Raw genomic sequence first — 21,360 nt, 5'->3', positions numbered from 1 at the left:
CTCCCAGCTCCGTGCCCCGCACCCCGGCAGCGGCAGGCGGGGACGGCGCAGCCTTGGTCGGGCGCGGAGGGGCCGCCCCTGCCCTCGCCGAGCTCCGCTCCGCGCCCCGCGCCCGCCTCCCGGCCAAGTCCCGCGGGCCGCGGCGGGGGGCAGCGCCCGCCCCGTCCGTCCCGTCCCGCCCCGTCCCGCGCCGTGCGGAGCGGAGCGGAGCGCCGGCCCCGCCGTGCCCTGGATGCCCCAGCGGCGCCGGCGGCAGCAGCATGGAGCGGCGGCGGGGCATCCCCGGGGGCTGGCCCTGCCTGCTGGCCGCCCTGGGTGCCCTGCTGGCGGCGGGCCGGGCAGCTGCCCCCCGTGCCCGCTTCTCGCCCTTCTTCTTCCTCTGCACCCACCACGGCGAGCTCGAGGGCGACGGCGAGCAGGGCGAGGTACTGATCGCCCTCCACATCGCGGGCAACCCCGCCGCCTACGTGCCTGGCCAGGAGTACCACGGTAGGTGGTGGCGCCCGCCGTGCTCGGCGCTGCTCGTCCCCGGGCGGCCCCGGAGCGTCCCCCGGGGAGGAAGGCGGTGGGGGAGAGCGGGCGCCCTGGACGGGGACCCACGCGGTCGTGTGCCGTGCCCCAGGGCAGCCCCGCTGCGGGGCTCGGCGGAGCACCCCTTCCTTCCGAGCGGGACCGTCCTCACCTGCCCCGGCCACCGGGACCGCCGCCCGCGCCCCGTCCCAGCCGCTTCGCCTCCGCTCGGCTCCCGCCAGGCGCAGCCTGGAGCAGAGGAAATTCCGAGTCCCCGCTCCTCAGCCGGCCCTGGGCCGGATCCAGAGCCTCACAAGTTGCTGGCAGTCTGTCCCTTTCCCACTTGAGGCTTTCGGAGCACCGAGAGCATCACCCTCTCTCAGGGCGCTGCGCGGAGCCGCAGCTGGCGCTGCCATGGGGTCACCGCGGTGTGTCACCGCGATGTGCCCGCTGCGGACGCGGCAGTCGGCCAGCCTGTTGCTCCCTTGCAGAGGCCAGGGGCGACAGCCGAGGGTCAGGCGCTCACAGGTAGCTTTGGAGATGGAAGGTCGTGCTCAGAATTAATAAAAAACCCCTGCTTTTCGTAAGCGCCCAGGCGGAGGAGAATGGATAAGAGAGAATAGGCAAAGTTGCTCACGAAGTAGTGTCTCTTTTTGGGGGCCGTACTGGGAGAGGGGCACAGCCCAGGGGTGAGTGGGGCCTCGCAGGCAGGTACACTGCTGTGGGAAGCTGCTTTCGGCTGCAGAGTGCCCCTGGAAACCAGCACTATGTGGTGAACAGCCACATCTCCACTTCTCTGTGTAGAAAACTTCCATGAGGGAAACACCTTTTAATTCATAACGGTGGGAGACTGCTTAGGGCTATATTCGCTAATCCTTCTTCTCTCTTTTGTGTCTGTTTGGAGTTTGCAATGCTACAGAATAATAACAACTACTTCTGCAGTAGGCAGTTGGAATTCAGAGAAAATGACAATAAAGGTTTATTTCAAACACCTTTCTGAAAAGAAGATGCTGTGTGATAGTCCCTGGCAAAAATGGAATTAAACTTCTGATTTTGATATGTTCCAGCTCAAAATTTAAGTTTCAGGTTAATTATTGAATAGTTAAGTTATGTGAAGATTCTAATTGAAATTGTTACTGTAAAGACATAAACCCCAAACACATCAAGTACTCATTTTCACACAGTGTAAGACACCCTGGCGTTTGTAAGCTTTAACAATATAGTTTTACCAGATTAATAGGAACTTTTGATTTTGAAATACTACTGGCCTTTCTGAAAACCCACATATGTAAGTTTTATGACTTCACCAGATAATTTTTTTCCTTAGAACCTTAGATCTTATAGACCTTAGATCTATAATACACACTCAGGTTAAGGTAAAATGCATTCAACCTGCTGAACCACAGATGTGCAGAGGGAAAAAAGAAGCTGGGATTTCCATTTTGCACTATTTTAAATGCTGGATTTTTGAAACTGTATTTCAACCACATAAATGACAGAATTACCCCTTTTCTTGCTGATGCCTTTTTTCCCCAAGCCTTCAGCCCGTGTCTGAGCCTCTTTGCTGGTCTAGGGACGGAGGACTGGGGCGGGCTGGGCAGCGGGTGCGCGGCGGGCAGGGCTGTCCGGCTGTCCTGCATGACGAGGAGTAGGGACAGAGGTTGTTTCTCCGGGGATGCTCTTCTGCCGCTCGCCCTTTGAAAAAGGTTTTTTGAGTTTTGAAGAGCCAGCTTGAGGAGCAGCGCCCCAGCTGCGCGCCTGACCTTTCAGGTGGCCTAGGGTGGCTTTTCCGTCCCTGTTTGGCGTCTGACCGAGCAAAATGCGGCGTCTTTAAATCTACCTCTGCGCCCCGCGGGATTTCTCCCTGTCCGCTCTCAGGTTTTGCAGAGCTGCTGCCGCTGCCCCGCCCGGACCGCTCGGGGAGCAGCTCCTGCGGCATCGCCCCGGAGCTCTGCTGGAGCCCCGGAGCCGCTGCTGGAGCCCCGGAGCTCTGCTGGAGCCCCGGAGCCGCTGCTGGGGCCCCGGAACTCTGCTGGAGCCCCGGAGCTCTGCTGGAGCCCCGGAGCCGCTGCTGGAGCCCCGGAGCGCTGCAGGAGCCCCGGAGCTCTGCTGGAGACCCGGGGCCACTGCTGGAGACCCTGGGCCGCTGCTGGAGCCCCGGAGAGCTGCAGGAGCCCGGGAGCTTTGCTGCTGCCCCGGCAGAGCCCGCGCCGCCGGTGCGCGCTCCCGTCCGCGCCCGCGCTGCTGGCTCTGCCCCGGCACCAGCGCTGCCCTCTGCGATGTTCGCGGGGGTGCAGTCCAACCATTCCGGGGGTCTTTTAAAGCCACCGTGCTCAGCAAGTGTAAAGAAATCGGACGCGTTCAAAGCGTGAACACAGAAGGAAGTCCACAAGCCGAACTTGAAAACTAACTTGTTTACACAGCGCAGGGTGCGAGCCAGACTACTAATTTATGTCAAACTTACAACGGTGATTTATTTTCAAATTCGCCCATTGATAAAATCCTACCCATGCCAAACCATGTCAAGAAGCACTGTCTATTTGCTATGCACAGTGCAGCAGACATATTCTTGAGCTAAGCACACTTAATCGCTTAGATATTTTGAAATATGTGAGTATTTTAAAACATAACAATTATCAGTGTTAAATATAGCACAAGAAAAATCAATCCCAGAGTATACAATCCAGAGAAATAATTTGAAACAACATGGAATTTTATATTATACAGTTTGATGATGCTGGAAAATGCCAATCTGAACTGGTTGAGAATTTATCATTTAAAAATAAAACTTTAAAGGTGGTCTTTCAGGGACACAGAGCAAGGTTTTTGATATACTGCACAGAAGCACGGGCCAAAGGGAGATTTACATATGTATAATGAAAACTCACCTGTTTAGAGAGTTTATCAAAATGCTCTGAATCTTTGCAAGTTCCAGTGAGGGCCTGTTTCAGTGCCCCTTCTTTCTACAGGAACAGGTGCCGGCAGCATCCAAGAACATCGAGTTCAAAGAGGAGGGAATTGGATGAAACCATATGCCAATGGCTGGATGAGAAAAAATTCTGATTAAAAAAATCAGCCTCTGACTTTCTGCTAATTTGTTTAGACATTTCCTTGGGCACTCAGAGGGGGGGTCAAACCCCTGTGCAGCCAGTGGAGCTGTGGCAGGGGCTCTCGGCCCTGTGCCCAACTGTCCCTCGTGCTGCCCAACACGACGGGAGAGGAGCAGCATGTGTTGCAGAAGACACTTGCCTGGGAAGCACAAGAGCTTCTGCAAGTGGTTTCTCTGGCACCCTGAATGTGGCATTTTATTTCCCTGTGCCTCTGAATTTCATAAGTAAAACAAAGGCAATAATAATCCCTAGTTTGCGTAGTTAAATTAGATACATTAGGATTTAGCACTTCTCCCCAAATACTTAAAATTACTCCAGATTTGGCCCTATTCCTGCAAACAGTAAGTATTTAATCACTGATTGAATAGAACCAGACTCACACTGCATATAAATACCCTCTTTTATATAAGAGGACTGACTTGATACATCAGCAAACAATTTTATTACCTTTGGCAGACTTTTATTCCTTGAATTAGCTTATTTCAAATGTAATTAAGTCCTTGAGCTGGCAAAGCACTTATGGGCTCGCTCAAATGCAAACTGACAAAATGTGCACTGGTTTAATGTAGGCACCTGCTCAGCTTCCTCTCAGCCAAGGGGTGGCCGTGTGTTCAGGGAGCAGCATCAGGGCTTGTCTGGCTTGCTTGCAGCTTTCCTGGTAGATGGGGATGATCCTCTTTTGGTTCTCTCCTGGGTTTTCCTCTGGAATATGCAGAGTAGAATATAATTTCTTAAAAAAAAAAAAATCAAGCCAAAACCAGTACAAATTGAAAATTTTTATACAACTCTATTTGGGTTTATTTGCAATCTGCAGTTGATTTTTTTAATCCATGTACCTTCAGTGCTGAGAGCATGTACCATGATTTACAGGCAGATAAGTACATTGGAACTGCATAAAGAAATAAGGATAAACTTGACTGAACATTGAGTCTTTACTGACCTTAATCACAGAAAGCTCAAAATGAACAGTCAGATTTGTAGTGTTTAAAAAATAAAAATGGATTATCTTTACACTGTATTTGTTCTTATCCCTTAAGATTTTTTTTGTTGCCACTGCAAACAGTTCCTTTTTCCCAAGGGTTCAAATTTAGATCTTTTAAGAAAAACTTTGAACTGTTTTCCCATGATTGATGCTAAAACTCATCATTCTGCCCTTAAAATAGTTTTCTTTAATGGGACTTGAGTTTCTATTTCACTCTCCATTGTTCCTTTTTTTTTCGAGAACGGATTAACCTTCAGTCCCCAAATGTTATCAGTTTCCATCTATGACTGCTACTATTCTTAGATATACTGTATATTGTCTAGAATGTTGCTGTGATAGGTTGTAAAAAAATAGTTTTCAACTATTTAAAGTGGCATTTGTACACTCTTTCAGCACTGATAAAAAAGTTGTTACAAACTGTCCAATTCCACCTTTGTTACTAACCACCGTATTTTAGAGATACAGATTGTGACTTAGTACCTATTTTCATTAGAACTACTTACATTTCTGATGGGCATTTTCGTTGTAAATTCTTGTTGTTCAGATCATTATTGAACAAAAACATGTTTGAATTTGATGCGAAGGAAGGGAAGAAAAAAAACAACTGGAATTTATGTAGTGAAGATGCTTGAGGTATAATCAGGGTTGTAACTGAGTGGCAGAAACTCAGGCATGGATGCTTTCTGTCCCAGTTATGCTGAAGTGTAAGAAGCTTTTGGTGAATCAGTAGAAGTGAATAATGCACAGGAAGTGATGTTAGTACTGAGGTAACTGAAGAGCAAATTTGCGTCTCTGTTTTCCAGCATCAGCCCAAGAACCAGGTCAGCTTCTCAAGTCTTTTGCAGGCTATTCCCTCAAAACCTTTCATCTCACCCACTTACACCCTCCTCTGATCTCTGGAAGAATGGAGACTTCCACCAGTGTCTGTTTAAAATTAAAGTGTGGAAACATTTCTGCTCATGGGAGTCCAGTTAGCTCCAGGATTATTTTAGAACTCTTCTCTTAAGGGACCTTTACACTAAAAACCTGAGTCTGGCAATAGGTAGCAGTGGAGAGGGAGCTGTTAGGAATGGGGAAGACCCTTGATCTTCAAGTCTCTCCTTTCCTCTGAGGTCCCTAGCAATATCTTCCAGCTGCATAAGGGTTCATAGCACACAAAAATTTCACCTTGGGTCAGCATTGACTAAAAATGCCTTCATCCAGCAGAGCCTCCAGAGCACACCCTGACTCTGCTCTGCTGCATTGAGGATTTTCTTGCATGAAGTGAGCTTTGCAAAATGAAGGCTGATTTATGAGTACTGTGGCCTGTTTGAATTTCTCAGATCTGAGCCTTACTTAGGATGCTATTGAGGCAAGATGAGTTTCTAGGTCTTGGTGTTGACTGGTGCACTGTCTCTATTTGTGAAGCTCTTGTCTGGCCCCAAAGTTCATGTGGTGCGTAGTTGCAAATTTTAAAGAGTTGTGCTTTTAGGATCTCGTGACCAGAAACTGATGAAGGGTGCCAACCTTAAAAGAGAAAGGTAGGCAAGTTCACAACTGACAGCCTCTTACAGACTGTGTTTCACCAGGGAAGATGTTAGATGTCCACGGTTTTGGCTGTCATCACTAATTTGTGGGCATCATAAGCACCAGCAGATGGCCCAGCCCAAGATGTAGTCAGGCAGGGATTGATGAAAGGAGGGAGAAGGTCCACAAAGGCCTAAATGAGCCTTTCTTGCAAATTTGCAGAATAGATGTAATCTCCAGTTAAATCCTTTCTCCCCTCATCAGGGGGCTGCTCCCCCCTGCAAAGGAGACTTGATTGCCCCAAATAACAGAAATCAAAGCCAGCATGGCGTGCTGGCCTGACCCACATTTGGGAGGTGACATCTGACTGTGGGACAGACAGGGCATTGTTGGTATTGTGGGTCTGTGCAGGGCAGACTGGGCTGGGGACGTGAAAAATGATCTCTGCCTCAGCAAATTCACTGTCCAAGGCCTGGGGCTGCTGGGGGGCTGGCATGTGTGTGTGAACCTTTCTTATGGCATGTTACCCAGCCCTGGAGTTAAGGAATAAAAGAAACCTGTAAATGGCTAAAGAGTGCAAAAATACTGTTTCAGTGAGAGTGTTGCACATATTTGCTGATTTCTGCATCCAGAGATATTTTCTAATTTATCTGTGGAATTCATTGCCCAAATCTGTCCATGTAAACTGCTTTTAAGTAGAAATTTCTAACATGTATTTTTCTTATAAATAATTAATATTTGTAATTGTATATTAATAGCTGTATATATGTATATATAAAATAGGTGTATATATATGTATTGTATATATATATAGTGTATATATATATATATAAACATGAGATAAACCTTCAAGACCAAAGGTGACCAGTAAATGATTTATAAGTCGATTACTTGGGCATGGTGGTGTGCAGGACATTTCTGCATTTCCCACACTGATTATTCCACCAAACATTTGTTGTTTCTTTAGGTAGAACAGGGCAAGATTGTCAGGCTGGGGTCATATCTCATTTTCCTTATTATTTCCTTGATCTGGATTTTGGAGACCACTTCTTTTGAAGTTCTATAGCTTTTTATGATGGTGCAATACTACAGTATTTGCATATTGACTGGTTGAAGTATGATTTTCAGTCTGATAGTAGCTGTGGTGATGCAGCTGGGATGGATTCAGATGCAACCTTTATTTGCATTGTGTGTTCATGCCCTACAGCTGTGGTTTAGATTTGCCATGAGTGTTTGCTGCGTGGAGAGGGAAGGAAATGGCACTGTCTTACCTCTGAGAATAAGCAACCTTTCATACCAGCCCTTGTTATGAGTATTTCAATAGTCTCTGATGAAAGGTTCAGTCTTTCTAACATGCTTCCTTTCTTTGTCTTAACATTTCCTGCCTTTTCATTGGGCATGAAAGGTGCACAGAGTGCAATATGTGTCTGGAATGTTTGTGTAATTCCCACCTTTTTTTCCCCCACCAGCTGGGACTCACCTCTGGGATAAACATAGGACAAACTCTGTAAGTGCAATCTTTGACATTTGTCAAAGCTCACTAGAAGATTGCATGGGGAAAGACCTTCCTAGGTTGTTAAGATGATGCCTTCTGGTTGGGCTGGTAGTCTTCCTCCATTCCTCCTTCCCTTAGGTCAGCCCTGGAAACTGAGAGCCATAGCATGTGTCACCCAATTCCTGCTGGGCTCTGCCAATGGACAGTGGCATCAAGGAGACAGAGATCTGTCAGGTCCATGCCCACGGGACCTTCTCCAGGTCCCTTCAGTGCTCAGATCTGTCCCACAGCTACACATTTTACTCTTCTCCTTAAAGGAAGAGAAGGGTCAATGAAGTAGGTTTTTTGGAAGACTTTATTTTGTTTTAATGTATCTCTCACTAAACATTTGCCTTAAATAAGACCATGCTGGAGGTGTGTGTGCCCTCATGGAGAGGAGTGCTGGGGTTTGTGGGGGCATTAGAGTTTGCACCTGTTTATTCTAGTCCAGGATCAGGCATTTCCCTGTCCTTCTGCAGCTGGAGAGGTCCTGGCTGGGGCTGGAGATGGCACCCAGTGGCCAGGCACAGAGCCACAGGCTCCTTGCCATTGTGTCCTGCAACCATCTGGAGTGGCTGCTGCTTCTGTGGCATCAGTGTTTCCTGGGCAGCTGGGCTCAGCTTAGCTTCAGGCTGAGGCACCTGTGGGCTTGGTCTTTGTCTCACCAAGCTCAGCATCACCTGCGTCACTCCGGGCTCCCTGCACTGCGGTTGTTGGCTCTTCATCCTCGTCCTGCTGCTGTCAGCATGGCTTTTTGTCTGGGCATGCTGTGTGATGATGTGGGTTCTACTGGTGGAGATTTCCCTAAGGCTCCTCTTTGTCCACCTGAGGGGGTTCCTTGGTCTTCCCAGGGAATCAGGACATCATTGACTGCTGCCTTCTGGTGTTTCCTCATGACCTATTGTGAGCAATGTCTTTTATGTGAACATCTCAGTCAAGAAAGCAGGATGTGTCCTGGGGGACTGGACATGAGTGACTTGTGAAAGTTGCTGGGGAGCAGGAAGGGACTTCAGGCACTATCCTAAAGGCTTTTATACCAAAGTGAAGATTGTTTGTTACAGTCTTTATAACATCCCTCTTGCCATATTTTTCCATCCTGGGAACTAAACAGAAGTGGCTGTTCCCTGCTCCTCTCTAGCACTTTGATATTAATTATGGTTGTGAGAGGAAGGGAAATCAATGGCACTTTTCCAGACTGTGTCTATTGAAGTTCAACCTGCAGGAGCCCTGAGTCACAGCAGACCAGGAATTCATCTCCCTTCAGGTGAAAGGGTTACCTTACACTACCCTGTTTTACATCCTGCCCTTCCTCACTTTCTTTCAAACTTCTACGCTGACCTTCCTAAAACTTTGTGTGCTGTACTGTGCAAGTGCTTCAGTGCATGCCCAAGTTCTGTCCCAGTCCCCGTGTTCTGGGGTGACAAACATCCCAGTGTGAGTCCAGCCCTGCAGTGGGACCAGCACTCCCCACAGACCCCCCGAGGGGATGCCGTGCTCAGCTGCCAGGAGGGTGTGCCTGCCTGGGACTGCCTGTGCCCAGCTCCTTGCTGAGGGTGCCAGCAGATGGATGGTGGCCCTGCATGCCTTCACCCCCATCACCTCCTCCCCTCCTCCTTTCTGCCTGCTCAGAGGGAGCAGCTCCAAGGCACAGTGCAGAGCACTTGACTGAGATGCCCAGAGTAAAGTTTGATTTAGTTTTGCATTAGTTTGAGAAGCATTATTAGTAAGCTCAGCCTTCTGGGTGTTGGGGTTGACTGGGTGTTGGACACATTTGTGAAGCCAGGTGTGAAACTATTGCTGTGTCTCTCCTGGAGCAGAAGCCTTGGGGTGTGCAGCCATGCAAGGTGCTTGCTGGTTTCTCTCTTTGCTTTTGCAAGGTACAGCAGGGGGGAACTGGAGTGCCCTTGGTCTTCTGCAGCAGGGTGAGCATTTTAATTGTCAGAGATGGAGCTGCAGGTCTCTGTGTGTTTCCCAGAATGGCTTCTACTCACACATATGGGTTTGTGACTGCTTGTTTCCCACAGGAGACTGGGCCATGCTCATTGGCCTGAGGGAACTGAGCTAAAAACCAGACTGAGGTGAAATGCTAAGAGCTCTTGCACCACAGTTGGCAAAATTTTGATTGCCTCAGATAAGACAGTTATTTATTCCTCTCCATGCCTGCTTGAAGGGTAGATTGTAAACAAACAGGTATGACCCAGGAGAGCTGAGACTAGAAAAGGGTCTGCCTGCCAGCCCTAGCTCCAGCTGTTTCTGTGTCTCCCACTGTCCACTTCACCATTCCTTGCTGCTCTGGATGGCTGGATGCTGGCACCTATCCTGTGTCCCCTTCCAGAGCCTGGCTGCAATGTGGCTGTACACTGAGTGGTCCAGCTGGTGAAAAGCACACAGAATAAGGGACCTCACTCTTTCCCTCTTTCCATCACTCCAGTGTAATTTTCGAGAGTGCAGTTAGATAATCAAAAGTTGGAAAGAAAAAAACTCTGTACAGGGAAATCCACCAAGCAAGCTCCCTTTCATGCACAGGCATGCATCCAGAAGCAAATGATGCTTTTCCCTCCTCACCCTGCTGCATCCCATCTGCAAGCAGCTCCTGCCCCATCTTGGATTGGAAGGGATTTTCATACTGGTTGTCCACAAGTGGCATATTTACCTTGCCCCTTGGGAATGTGTGGGGGAATAGTGAAAGTTGACTGTCTGTCTGTGTGCACGCGATGGGGAAGAGGAGGGAAGGAAATGGGAAAAGAGAAAGTGCACAACACTCTCTGCCCAGAAGACTTGAAATCTGGGAATATGTTTTTCTCTATGGCTGAAGGTAGTTTGTGGTCATATCATTCCACAATTCTGGTAGAATATTCATAAATTAGACAGTAAGGATGCAGAAAAATCAGCTTTCCTGGGCAGGAGGCCTGTGCTCTTGCAGAGAAATACTTCATGGTAGAGCTGTGTCTTCCCGAGTGGATCCTGCATGGGGCAGCTGTTCCTCTGCTAGAAATGTAGGTGATGGGAGGGTGATCAGCCCTTTAACATCTGAAAACAGCAGTGTGACCCTCTGGGGCCTCTCTTCACGTCAGGCCTGGGATGTGAGAAGTCATTCATCACATCACGGGGCTTGGCAAGGTCTGTGCCTCTGCCTTCCACTGTTCCCACTGCTCTCCAGGACAATACAATGCATAGGAAAGAGCAAGAAATATAGATAATATTTATCTTTCTGGCTAAACAAGCTGTGGTTTCCAGCACACAATACAATTCCAGTGTTCCTATCTCACAGGGGAAATGCATAGCTAGAAAAAACCAACACTCCTTCCAGAATTAGACACATTCATCTGGACACTGGATGAAATGATTATTATAGCAAGAACTGCAGAGAGAAACAAAACAGCCAAACTGGCAAAGGCAAAGATCCTGGTTTAACAAACTGTTGTCCAGCCTTGCAGTGCAGCAGTTTGTGGGTATGCCAGGTGTCAAAATAAAAGAATCAGTTTTAAAAATGCTTAGAAAATTAGTTCCTAGATGTTTGGAAAAAAGAATCCCTGGCTGTATTTCAGTGTTAAACATTTTTGTTTAACAATTACAGCAATTCTTCTGACTCTGTCCCAAAATAAGTGTAGTCTTCAAAACCTCATTCAGATTACTACAAAGATCCAAGACCTCTGGCAAATATTTTTATGCTTTCCAAGTATTATAGTTCATTTGCTGATGGCTGATACCCTGTTAGATAGTTTTTCAAATTGATACTATATGTGCATGAGGAATTCCAAGCACAAACAGGCTGGGTGGAGAATACATTGGGAGCAGCCCTGAGGAGAAGGACTTGGGATTGCTGGTGGATGAGAAGCTGGATGTGAGCTGGCCATGTGTGTTCACAGCCCAGAAAGCCAAACATGTCCTGGGCTGCATCCAGAGCAGCGTGGTCAGCAGGGTGAGGGAGGGGATTCTGCCCCTCTGCTCCACCTGGAGTTCTGTCTGGAGAAGGTCCATGGAGATGATCAGGGGGTTGGAGCACCTCTCCTGGGAAGACAGGCTGAGAAAAAGGGGGCTGTTCAGCCCAGGGAAGATAAGGCTCTGAGGAAACCTTAGAGCAGCTTTCCGGTGCCCAAAGGTGGCCAACAAGAGAGCTGGAGGGGGATTTTCACAAGGGCATGTAGTGACAGGAGAAGGTGGAATGGCTTCAAACTGAAAGAGGGCAGGTTTAGATTAGAAGTAATTAGAAGGTTTAGATTAAGAAGTAATTCCTTGCTGTGAGGGTTGTGAAACACTAGACAGGCTGTCCATGGAAGTCGTGGATGTTCCATCCCTAGAAGCATTCAAGGCTGGGTTGGATGGGGCTTTGAGCAGCCTGGTCTAGTGGAAGATGTCCCTGCCCATGGCACTGGGATTGAAACCAGATAATATGTGAGGTCCCTTCCAAGCAAAACTATTCTATGATTATCTGAATTTATTTAGTTGGAATTTCCGTGTTCATAGTGAATTAATTTGTCATCTGATTTTGTCAAAGACAGAAACTGATAATGTACTTGAATAGGATTTGGTAAAAGTTTTAATGGAAAATGGGGAGAAGTGAAATATTTGAAATATATTACTGTTATTTTCAAATCATAGTTCTTATTTTTCTTTTGGAAAAGCATCTTAATTGTGAAAATGACTAAAAAAAAAGGAGTTACATGCATAATCAGAAAACAGAATGAGACTTTTCTGCTTGAACAAAAGTCTTTATCTAATTTTATTGGGTTCATTGAATGTTTTTCATACTGACCTAACTGATATTTTCATTTTTTTTAGTGCCAGATCCCGCAGTACTTCTTTTATGGTGGCCCAAGCTGATCTCTTTTCCTTTCTTTTTCTTTTCATTTTGGTCACTGAACCAAAAATCAAACAGTTCTACTTCTGACAAGTTGACCATTTAATTTCCGGCCACTGCACAGATCTGATTCAGACCACTCTCCTTGTGTTTGTTCCCAAAATAAATTGCACAATCATAATTCACTCTTTAAGGTAGAGAAGGGCAGCTGGTTACAATACTAATATTTCCAAGGTAACAACATGTTTTCTATAATGATGCCTGTGGTTGCTGTGTGGATACTGATGTGTAAATTGACCACATTTTCCTTTACATCTAGTCATTTTTCAGTTTTCTTTTTCAGCAGAAATCTTTTCTGTGTTGCAGTGTTTGGTAAAAAAGGCTTAGAGGAGATCTCTCACTTGCCTTCTTCTGCAGCAATGTGATGTCTTCCAGTTAAAGGGTACTTCTGCTTCTGATCTGGAAAACCTGTTGCAGGGCATCTACAGAAATGTGGCTCATTGAACTAGACAAAGAGACCTTCATGTCTTTAAAATTATCTCTTTTCTTCACAGAATAATATTTACAGGTTGTCCACCTCAAACAGAAATTAACTGCTGAGAGCAGACATAGAAAATGTGTTTGAGAGATGCAAGTTTTCTTCCTTCAGGGAAGTGCTCCCTGTGTTCTTTATTGCCCTGCTTTTCCTTCAACATGTAGTTAATGCAGTTGTGAAGTACAGAGGAGATTCAGCAGAGCTGTGATGTTTGCAGAATTGGCCTCAGCCAGCAGAGATGAAGAGGTGTGGGTTTGGCTGGGGCTGGCAGCACCGGTCCCTCCCCAGCCTCAGGCAGCCCGGATTACCCTGTGGACCTTTTCACTCAAAGAGATGTAAGTTTTGTTTCCTCAAGTGGTAGCAGATGTTAGGGAGCCTTTATGCTACTCATCACTGACAGAACACCAATGCTGTGGCATCTGGCTGTTTTCTTTGTACAAATGGTGTTTTTAAACTCCAAACTGTCTTTGAGCAGTGGTAGTGATGCATTACATGCTGACTACTCTTCTTCTGGGTCCTTGCCCAAAACCCCAATGAACAACTCCCCCCCAAGTGCCTTCTGCCCAATTAGTGAGATTACAGTAGAGAGCAAATCCTCCTTCTAATTGCAATATTTTCCATTTGAGAAAGCACATTGTAAAATTAATAACATTACAATATTTCTTCTGATTGCATTTCACTAACTGCTAAGAAACACTAGTGAGTGATTTGCACTGTAACTAGTGACCTTTCATTCCAGATTTACAAAGCCTGCACTTTTTGCAGTTACTATTTTCTTCATACAAACAGTAAGACACAGGAAACTTTTTGTTCTAATTAGTGTATTTTATCTAGAGCATGCATATTTTTCCTGAGGTGCAGAACATGCAGATGCTAGTAAGCATAGTACCACAAATCTTCAGAATGGTCAAATTGTTGACAAACCAAAATTGCTTGTTCTGTCTTGGAGTGTGCCAGCTTTTAGCACTTCAGGGAGGTGAGGACTGTCATCTCCATGGAAGAGAATCAGTGCCAGCAAAGCCCTCAGCTCCTTGATGCATCATGAAATATGAGTGAGGTATTGTGACAGGGGGACAAGATTTAACCCTGCTCTCTTCTTGAAAGTTTTCCTAATTTACTCCTTTTAAGAGCGTTTGGATGGCAGTTTCCATCCCTGTTAGGGCAGTACTGCACTGGGGCAAGGCTGACTGTGGCATCCAGGTGCAGGCAGGTGTGGCAAAAGAGATGACTACATGTGAGGGAGCAGTCAGATTTTCAGTTTACCCAATTTTTCCCCCCTCTCCTCTCCTTTTTCACAATGCTGGGCTCATTGCTCAGAGATTTAGCATCCACAGCTTCCATGTAGTGACTTCTCCCACATTGCCAGGCAGTGGGAAAAACATTCCCTGGTCAAATGATCTGGAAGAGGTTCCAGCTGCATGCCAGTTCAGTTCTCATCCCTTCTGCTGAATTTAACATGTATTTGTTATGGTTAGCATGCAGAGTGGTTGTAATTTGTTTGAATTAGAGGGGAGTCATTCTCTTTGTGCTTTTTTTACATCAAGAACACTATGCTCTGGTATAAAGAGAGATTGATGCCTTTGTAATTGGCTAGGACAGAATTTGATAGACCTTTTAATTTTGGGTTTTACTTAGGAGTATCTTATATAGGTATCTACCTTTAAGACAAATTGGGAATGAATGATAACAACACGTTGCATTTTATCCATTATTTTTGATTAATTTGGAAATTTTTGGGTATAATTAAAGGATAATAATACATTTCTTTTAATTATACACATAAGAGCATGTTCCATGATATTCTTTGTTAACGCCTGTCTATTTAACTCTTTCTTGAGCTTTTTTGTTGCAGGCAATCAGGCTGCTGCTAGGATGAATAGTTACATCTTGGGTGGCTAAATGTTTAATGTGCTCTTCAGAATCAGAGCAGGTGCCACAAGGAAATATATGTGAGAGACCTGAATAAGTATTTCAGGGAGCTGGGTCTGTAGCAGCTATTTATTATCTTTAATGTATGCATCATGGCAGCCTAATGCAATGCCTGTCATGTGCCAAAGACAGCTCTGCTCTCTGGTGTTTCATAATCCCCCTGTAATATCTCCCAGAAAGACCATGTTTCAGTGGCTTAGATCTGGCTCTATTGGTGGGGGCACTTTTTATGTGCTACAAAGCTGGTAGTATATTGGGCAGGAATTAGGAATTACTAGAAAATCTTCCAGTTCTACTTAAAGAACAGAAAAAGAAAAAACAAAACACAAAACTACAACATACCCACAAAAAACAAACAAACAAACAAAACCCCCCAAACAAACAAACATAAAAACAAACAAAGAAAAACCTCAATGTGTCCTGTGATATGTTTAAATGTGAACTTCCTTAAATTTGTACCTAGGGGCTCAGGCTCATTTTTACTTTCCAAGAACACAAAACTTCGGAAGGATGCAAAGACAGTTGAAGTTTTTGTGACCTATTCACTTTAGGAATACCTTTTGTTGAATTTGTAGCCTGTGTTACTTAAAAAGCTACAAACTGGAACATTTTCCTGTGAGAAACAGAAGCAGAAAGAAACGTTTCTCAAACTTAAAGCAGGATTTTTACATATTAACTATAAATATATTGCAACTGAATGCTTTTAAATTAAATAAAGCCTCTTGCTGTCTCTGCAGAAATGAATTGGGCAAAGGGATTTATGCAGGGTATTTCAGTCAGATGAATGGAGAGATATGTCCATCACCACTAACGTGATGGTTATTCCTTCTAAATATAAACTGATAATATTAGATATTAAAGGCTTGATTATACCGTTAAGAAGATTAGTACATTTAAACAGAAACCAAAGGCTTATGTGCCCTAAATGTGAAACTAAAAGGAAAAGGTTTTATATATGGCACTATCAACAACAACATTCAGTACTTTTGAACAAGGTGTTTTCCCCTTGGAAATACCTGTAAGGAATAATCACTGCATGCTGCCTCTGGGGATAGGTGGGATGCCTTAAGTCCAATCTCTTTCAAGGTGGTAATTTAAATAGATGCAGATATTAATCTTGGTCTCTTTGGGAGTATTTATTGGAGTAAGCATAATGATGGTGTGTGATCATGTCCACAAGGTCAGTTTTCTGTCTTATCTCTTTTCTGTAAGTGTTTGGGATATCTTTTAATTGCAGAAACTGTGGCAAAGCTATAAAAAATGTGTGTCAGAAGGGAAAAAGGATTGATGATGCCTCTGTGATATTTCCCTGAATCAGATCTATGAATTTAAAATATTTAACACATATTAAAGATTTCAGTGTCTTTTAATATTGTGCTTGACTTACACGGCACTGTCTCTAAGGACATTGTATCTGAATCCTCTGATGGTATTGAATTTATGACATTGAGTTTAAGACTTTTGTGCTCATGTCATGAAGCTTGTTAGGTAGTGTTTAACATGTCTTCTTTTTAATTTTTATTTTTTTAAAATTCTTTTTCTTTATAACATAGCAATTCTTCTCAGTGAAAGATTTATAGTGATGAAGGGGGAAGACTTGCAGTTGTCTCCTGATAGATAGCACTCCTTGATTTCCTTTTATACTTCTCTCAATTAGATATTCCGCACCTTAATCACAACATCATCTTAGTTACTTTATCTTTTAAGACTTAAAGCACTGCAATTAAAAATTAACTTAGAAATATCATCAGATCTTCTGCCTCAGGGCTTGTCTTTGTTTCTGACTCAAGCATTGCTCCATGGTCAAGTCCAGAGACAGAAGCTGCTTAATTTTACCCAGTGGGGGCTGCAGTTTGGATGGGCTGCCCTGTCTGGAGGCAGAGCTGGAGCTGCTGCTCCCCACAGCCCTGTTTCCCTGTTTCCTGGACACAGCCTGTGGCTGCACAGGGCTGCCAGGAAACGTGCAGGCACCCAAGGTGCTGTGTGGGTCAAGGTTAAATGCTTGCACTTCAGAGGCCAAATCATGGAGTTGTGGACTGCCAGGTATGTTGACCTCTATGTCTGTGGCTTTCCCCCCTGTTTGTTGCTCAGGTCCCCATGTGGAGCAGTGCCAGCCCCCTGAGCCCCTCTGGCTGCTGGCAGCACATCCCCCTGCCCAGCACTGGCAGTGTTTGCACTGGAAGGGGATGTCAGGTCTGGCCTGAGATCCTTGGAATTTTCTGCCCTAATTCTCCATGAGATGGACAGTGCCAAGGGGAAGGGCTGCCTGGCCCCTCCTGTCCCTCAGGATGAGCTGGGGACATGGCTTTGCCTGTCATTTTTGAGGCTGGCAGTGATCATAGAACCTGGGGCTTATATGCTTTTTGTACTGCCTGTTGGAACTCCTCAAATCCAAGTTCTCTGAAACACTAAAATCCCCTGGACTTCCATAGCTTTTACACGCCTGCAAGAGCTGCCATCCTTTAAACACCTAAACTTCCCTTTACCCCCAGTGGTTTTCCATTGCACAGTAATGTCCCAAATATCCACATGTCCCTGTGTGCTTCTGTTGCTGTTATTGCTGGCATAACAAGACATTGTAGACAATATGTTAAATAAATATTCTTCACACTGCTGTGGTGTGGTTGCCTTTTCTTTCTGCATGCTTATGGTTGCAAATCAATATATTTTTCCCTGAAGAGAATTTATGGGCACTCTCCTAGGGTACTGTCAGTACACTGTCTGTCCTCCTCCCTTTGGAATATGTTGGTTAATGTTGGTTAATCAAATGTAACAGGGGTACAGGTCTCAAAGAGGCAAAAGATATGAAAGCTTGATGGCAATTGGTGGCCAGCAGAGCAAAAGGGTCATGCCATCAGTAAAAGTGAAGGCAGCCAGGTGAGCTCAGCTATTTATTAGCCCTAGGAGAACACAGAGTGAGAGAGAGGGGGCCCTGCAGTTGCTCCAGGCACAGAAACTCTTTAGTAAGATTCTCCTGTTCCCTACAGACACTGGGAATGCCACCATGAGGGACTGATCCCCACTGAGAACAGGTTTCATTTTGCTGCTGAAAACAAAAACCACTCAGCAGCCACAGGGTGCTGGGCACCAGGGCATGGCTGTCCTGGGGCTTGCTCCATGGCCAGCACAGCCTGGGGAACGTGTGGCCCTGTCCTGGGAGAGCACAGGGTGGCACTGATGGCATGGGTGGGGGTCCCCAGGGTAACAGGGGTGCCCCAGCACCAGGCAGCCTCAGCTCCCACTGTGGCACTTGGCAGCAGCAGAGGGGCTTGGGTTTTTGGTCATACAGAGAAGATAATTTGTTGTCCTGGATGCATAACCAGTTCTTCTGGTGACCATCAGAGGTCAGTGGCTTTTAAGCCAAAGGTTGATCTAGTCCCTGAGGTTTTTTTCATCTCCTGAAAAGATGGAGCTTTCTGTAAAGGGAAACTGCAAAGAAAGAGCATAGGGATCCCTGTGGGAATAAATCCTCCCCAAAGCAGAGCCTCTGAAGACCTGTAGGGCTGAGCTGCAGTGGTGTGAGCTGGGTGGCAGGTGGCTGAGGGCACTTGTTAGTCCCCTTGCCTGGAGCTAGCCTTGGGGCAAAGCCCTTCTCAGGCAGCAGCCCTGGCAGAGACCAGTTCAGGGCCAGGTACAGAGAGACATGGGAGAACCTCAGCCAACAACAGGCTTCTCTGTTACCTCCAATGAGATTTATATTGTCATTAGGGAAGCTCCTCCCATGAGATCTGGACTTTTGTGCTGTGCTCTATGCAAGTGTGTTTAAATATTAGATGATTTATTTCTGTATTATCACATGTCCTTCATGGGAATGACAAGGATTTTAACGTAGTACAGAAATCCTCTGAGATCTTCAAATTAAAAGAGCTCTAATGGAACAGAGTCCTTTTTTACACCATAAAATGATGTGTTTGTGATTATAATTGATGATATCCTCATGAATCCCATGAGTTAAATAAAGTGAATCAGGTAAACAAAGTATTTTGTCTTGCTCAAATGCATGGTTGCAAAACCAAAAATGAAACACATCTGTAACGAGATTAATTGGAATTTGTTTTACCAAAAAGAAACATTTTTACAGAAATGGCAATATTTTAATTTTGTGCATCATCATGGGATCACTTTAAATTAAATTAAATTTAATTTAATTCAATTTAATTTCTGTATGATATTTGAATTTGGGTCATGTTCTGTGGAAATGAGATCATTATTCCATTGGGTGAAATGTTACCAAAATGGTCCTGGTGAGTGGAGAATTTGGCCTTGAATTCCTTCTAATGCAATCACAACAGAATATTTTTAGATAAAAGCAGTGATGCCAGAGAAACATGCCAACTTAGGTAATATTTAATACTTGAAGTCCAATGCTGATCAAGACACCACTTTCCAATTTCCCTTCCTGCAATCTGCCTGCCCTCTGCCAGGCACTGGTGTGTGATTAATTGACTGACACGAAGTCTGTTATTTACATTGCAGATATATTGTAAGTAGACTCCAGGTGAAGCTCACAGCATGCTGCATATTTACTGCCATATGTTCAGGAGGTTGTGAACAGAAAAAAGTACGTCTAAAGCCAGAGGAGGTATTAGAGGACACAATAGAAAAGCTAATTATAAAAGCCTTCAAAAGCAGTCCCTGCTTCACTGTTTGATGTCCCAATATGTAATTACAGAGAACTAGGAAATAAGGGAAGATAATAAAAGGAAGATAAAAAAGGGAAGATATAAAAACCAGGGCATGCTAGTTTGTGAGAGAAGAGGAAAACAGAGCTCCCCATGCATTCCTCCTTCAGCTGTGGGAAATGAGGGAGGACTGTCAAAGGAAGATGGAGGGGGCAGGTGCTCAGGGGGAATGGGCAAACTTTGTCAGTGCTGCTTTTGGGTGTAAACTGGTGTTTCACCCTCCTGAGGGGGCTTTGCACCAGGTGGGATGGCCAGAAAGGGAGTGCTGGGGCTGGCAGCTGTGTCATCCCTATTGGCAAGCAGTAATTTGTTCCCTTTAAGCAAGGACAGTGTGGGAGGAAACCACCCCACAGGATGCTGCCCTTGTTTTAAAGCTCACCATGGGCTGCCTGTGCAAATAGAAAATCTTACTCTGCATCTGTTACTGGGTGCCCTACTAATGTATATTTTTTCCTTGCTGTTTATGTCATTTCTATGTAAGCCTTCCTCTATGAGGGTCATAGTGTGTCTCCTATTGTTTCACAGAGTGGCTGCTAAGGGGTTTAGTGAGGGTTATAAATTTTGATAAAACAGAAGGAAAACATGTGTCTGAAGCCTAGCTTTGAATCTCCATGTATATAGTAATTTTTGAGTATTTCATAGGAAAACAGAGGTGCTGCCCTGCATTTCTGTGAGCTACACATGTAGTGGGGAGCTGGGAGTCAGGACACTTTTGGGCACATGAAGAACTTCTGGCTGCCTGGTGGAGGAAGGTGAAGGCAACGTGGGGGGCTGGAAATGACAGCTCTAATTTTGCTCTGGGCTTGAGGGAGAATGTCTTCCCTCAAGCCTCAAAGGGCCTCCCCACCACACAGCTCAATTATTTGGATGGTAAGCTGATTAGAGGATTTGAAACCAATCATCCAAAAATGGTTGATGCCAGCCTCCAACTGGCACATCAACTTACTCTCAGCGAGGGCAGAGATGAGACACATTTCAAATTATGATTTTGTAGAAGGGTTTCAAACACCTTCAGAAGGGTGTTGTAATGAGCAGGGAGAGCAGGCAGCAAGTGGTTTTTTAGCTTTCCTTTGTGTCTGTTCTGGTTGGCACTGCAGGTTTGTGTGATGCCAAGTGGTGCCCGTGTGCTGCACCAGCTTCTCAAGGCTCCATCCTGGCATCCCAGCTGGGCTCCATGGGCACAGGGCTCCCCAAAGCTCCATCCTGGCATCCCAGCTGGGCTCCATGGGCACAGGGTTCCCCAAAGCTCCATCCTGGCATCCCAGCTGGGCTCCATGGGCACAGGGCTCCCCAAAGCTCCATCCTGGCATCCCAGCTGGGCTCCATGGGCACAGGGCTCCCCAAGGCTGCCTCTTCTTAGAAGGCAGGAAAGGTGTTTGCTCAGGAAGAGAAAACAGGAAAAGGGAACTGTGTTGGTTCAGTGAGAGGACAAGTTGGAAAAGGTGCTGAGGAGATCAGATGCTTAAAGTATCAACTCCTTGTTCTCCTTTAAAGAACCCCCAAAAATCCCTAGGTAGAAATTTTCAAATCCCCTCTTTGCAAAACTTCAGTTTCTTATCAAATCTGCAACCTGGCTTGACAACAATGATTTACACAAGTAAGCCTGCAGATTTGATGGGAGCAGTAAGGTTTACACAGAACAGAAATCCAGAGAATGTGAACCATAAAAACGACAGGTGTTTTTTTTTTTAACAGTATTTCCCTATGAATCATTGTTGGATGATTACATGTATATTTGCCCATGGTCTGTGGGCAATCTAGTGTTTAAGGC

General features: G+C 45.5%; 1 protein-coding gene across 1 annotated transcript in view; it reads left to right on the top strand.

Moving 5' to 3' along the window:
- Positions 1 to 260: 260 nt before the first annotated feature.
- The window catches only part of RELN (reelin), a 280,730-nt gene continuing 259,630 nt past the window's right edge, over positions 261 to 21,360 (top strand). Inside the window, exon 1 of the mRNA XM_030237765.2 lies at positions 261 to 489. Coding sequence (XP_030093625.2) covers positions 261 to 489 — 229 coding nt within the window. The remainder of the gene's footprint in view (positions 490 to 21,360) is intronic.

Source organism: Serinus canaria, chromosome 1A (genome assembly GCF_022539315.1).
Source record: "Serinus canaria isolate serCan28SL12 chromosome 1A, serCan2020, whole genome shotgun sequence".
NCBI lineage: Eukaryota > Metazoa > Chordata > Aves > Passeriformes > Fringillidae > Serinus > Serinus canaria.
This window is presented reverse-complemented; position numbering and strand designations above follow the sequence as displayed.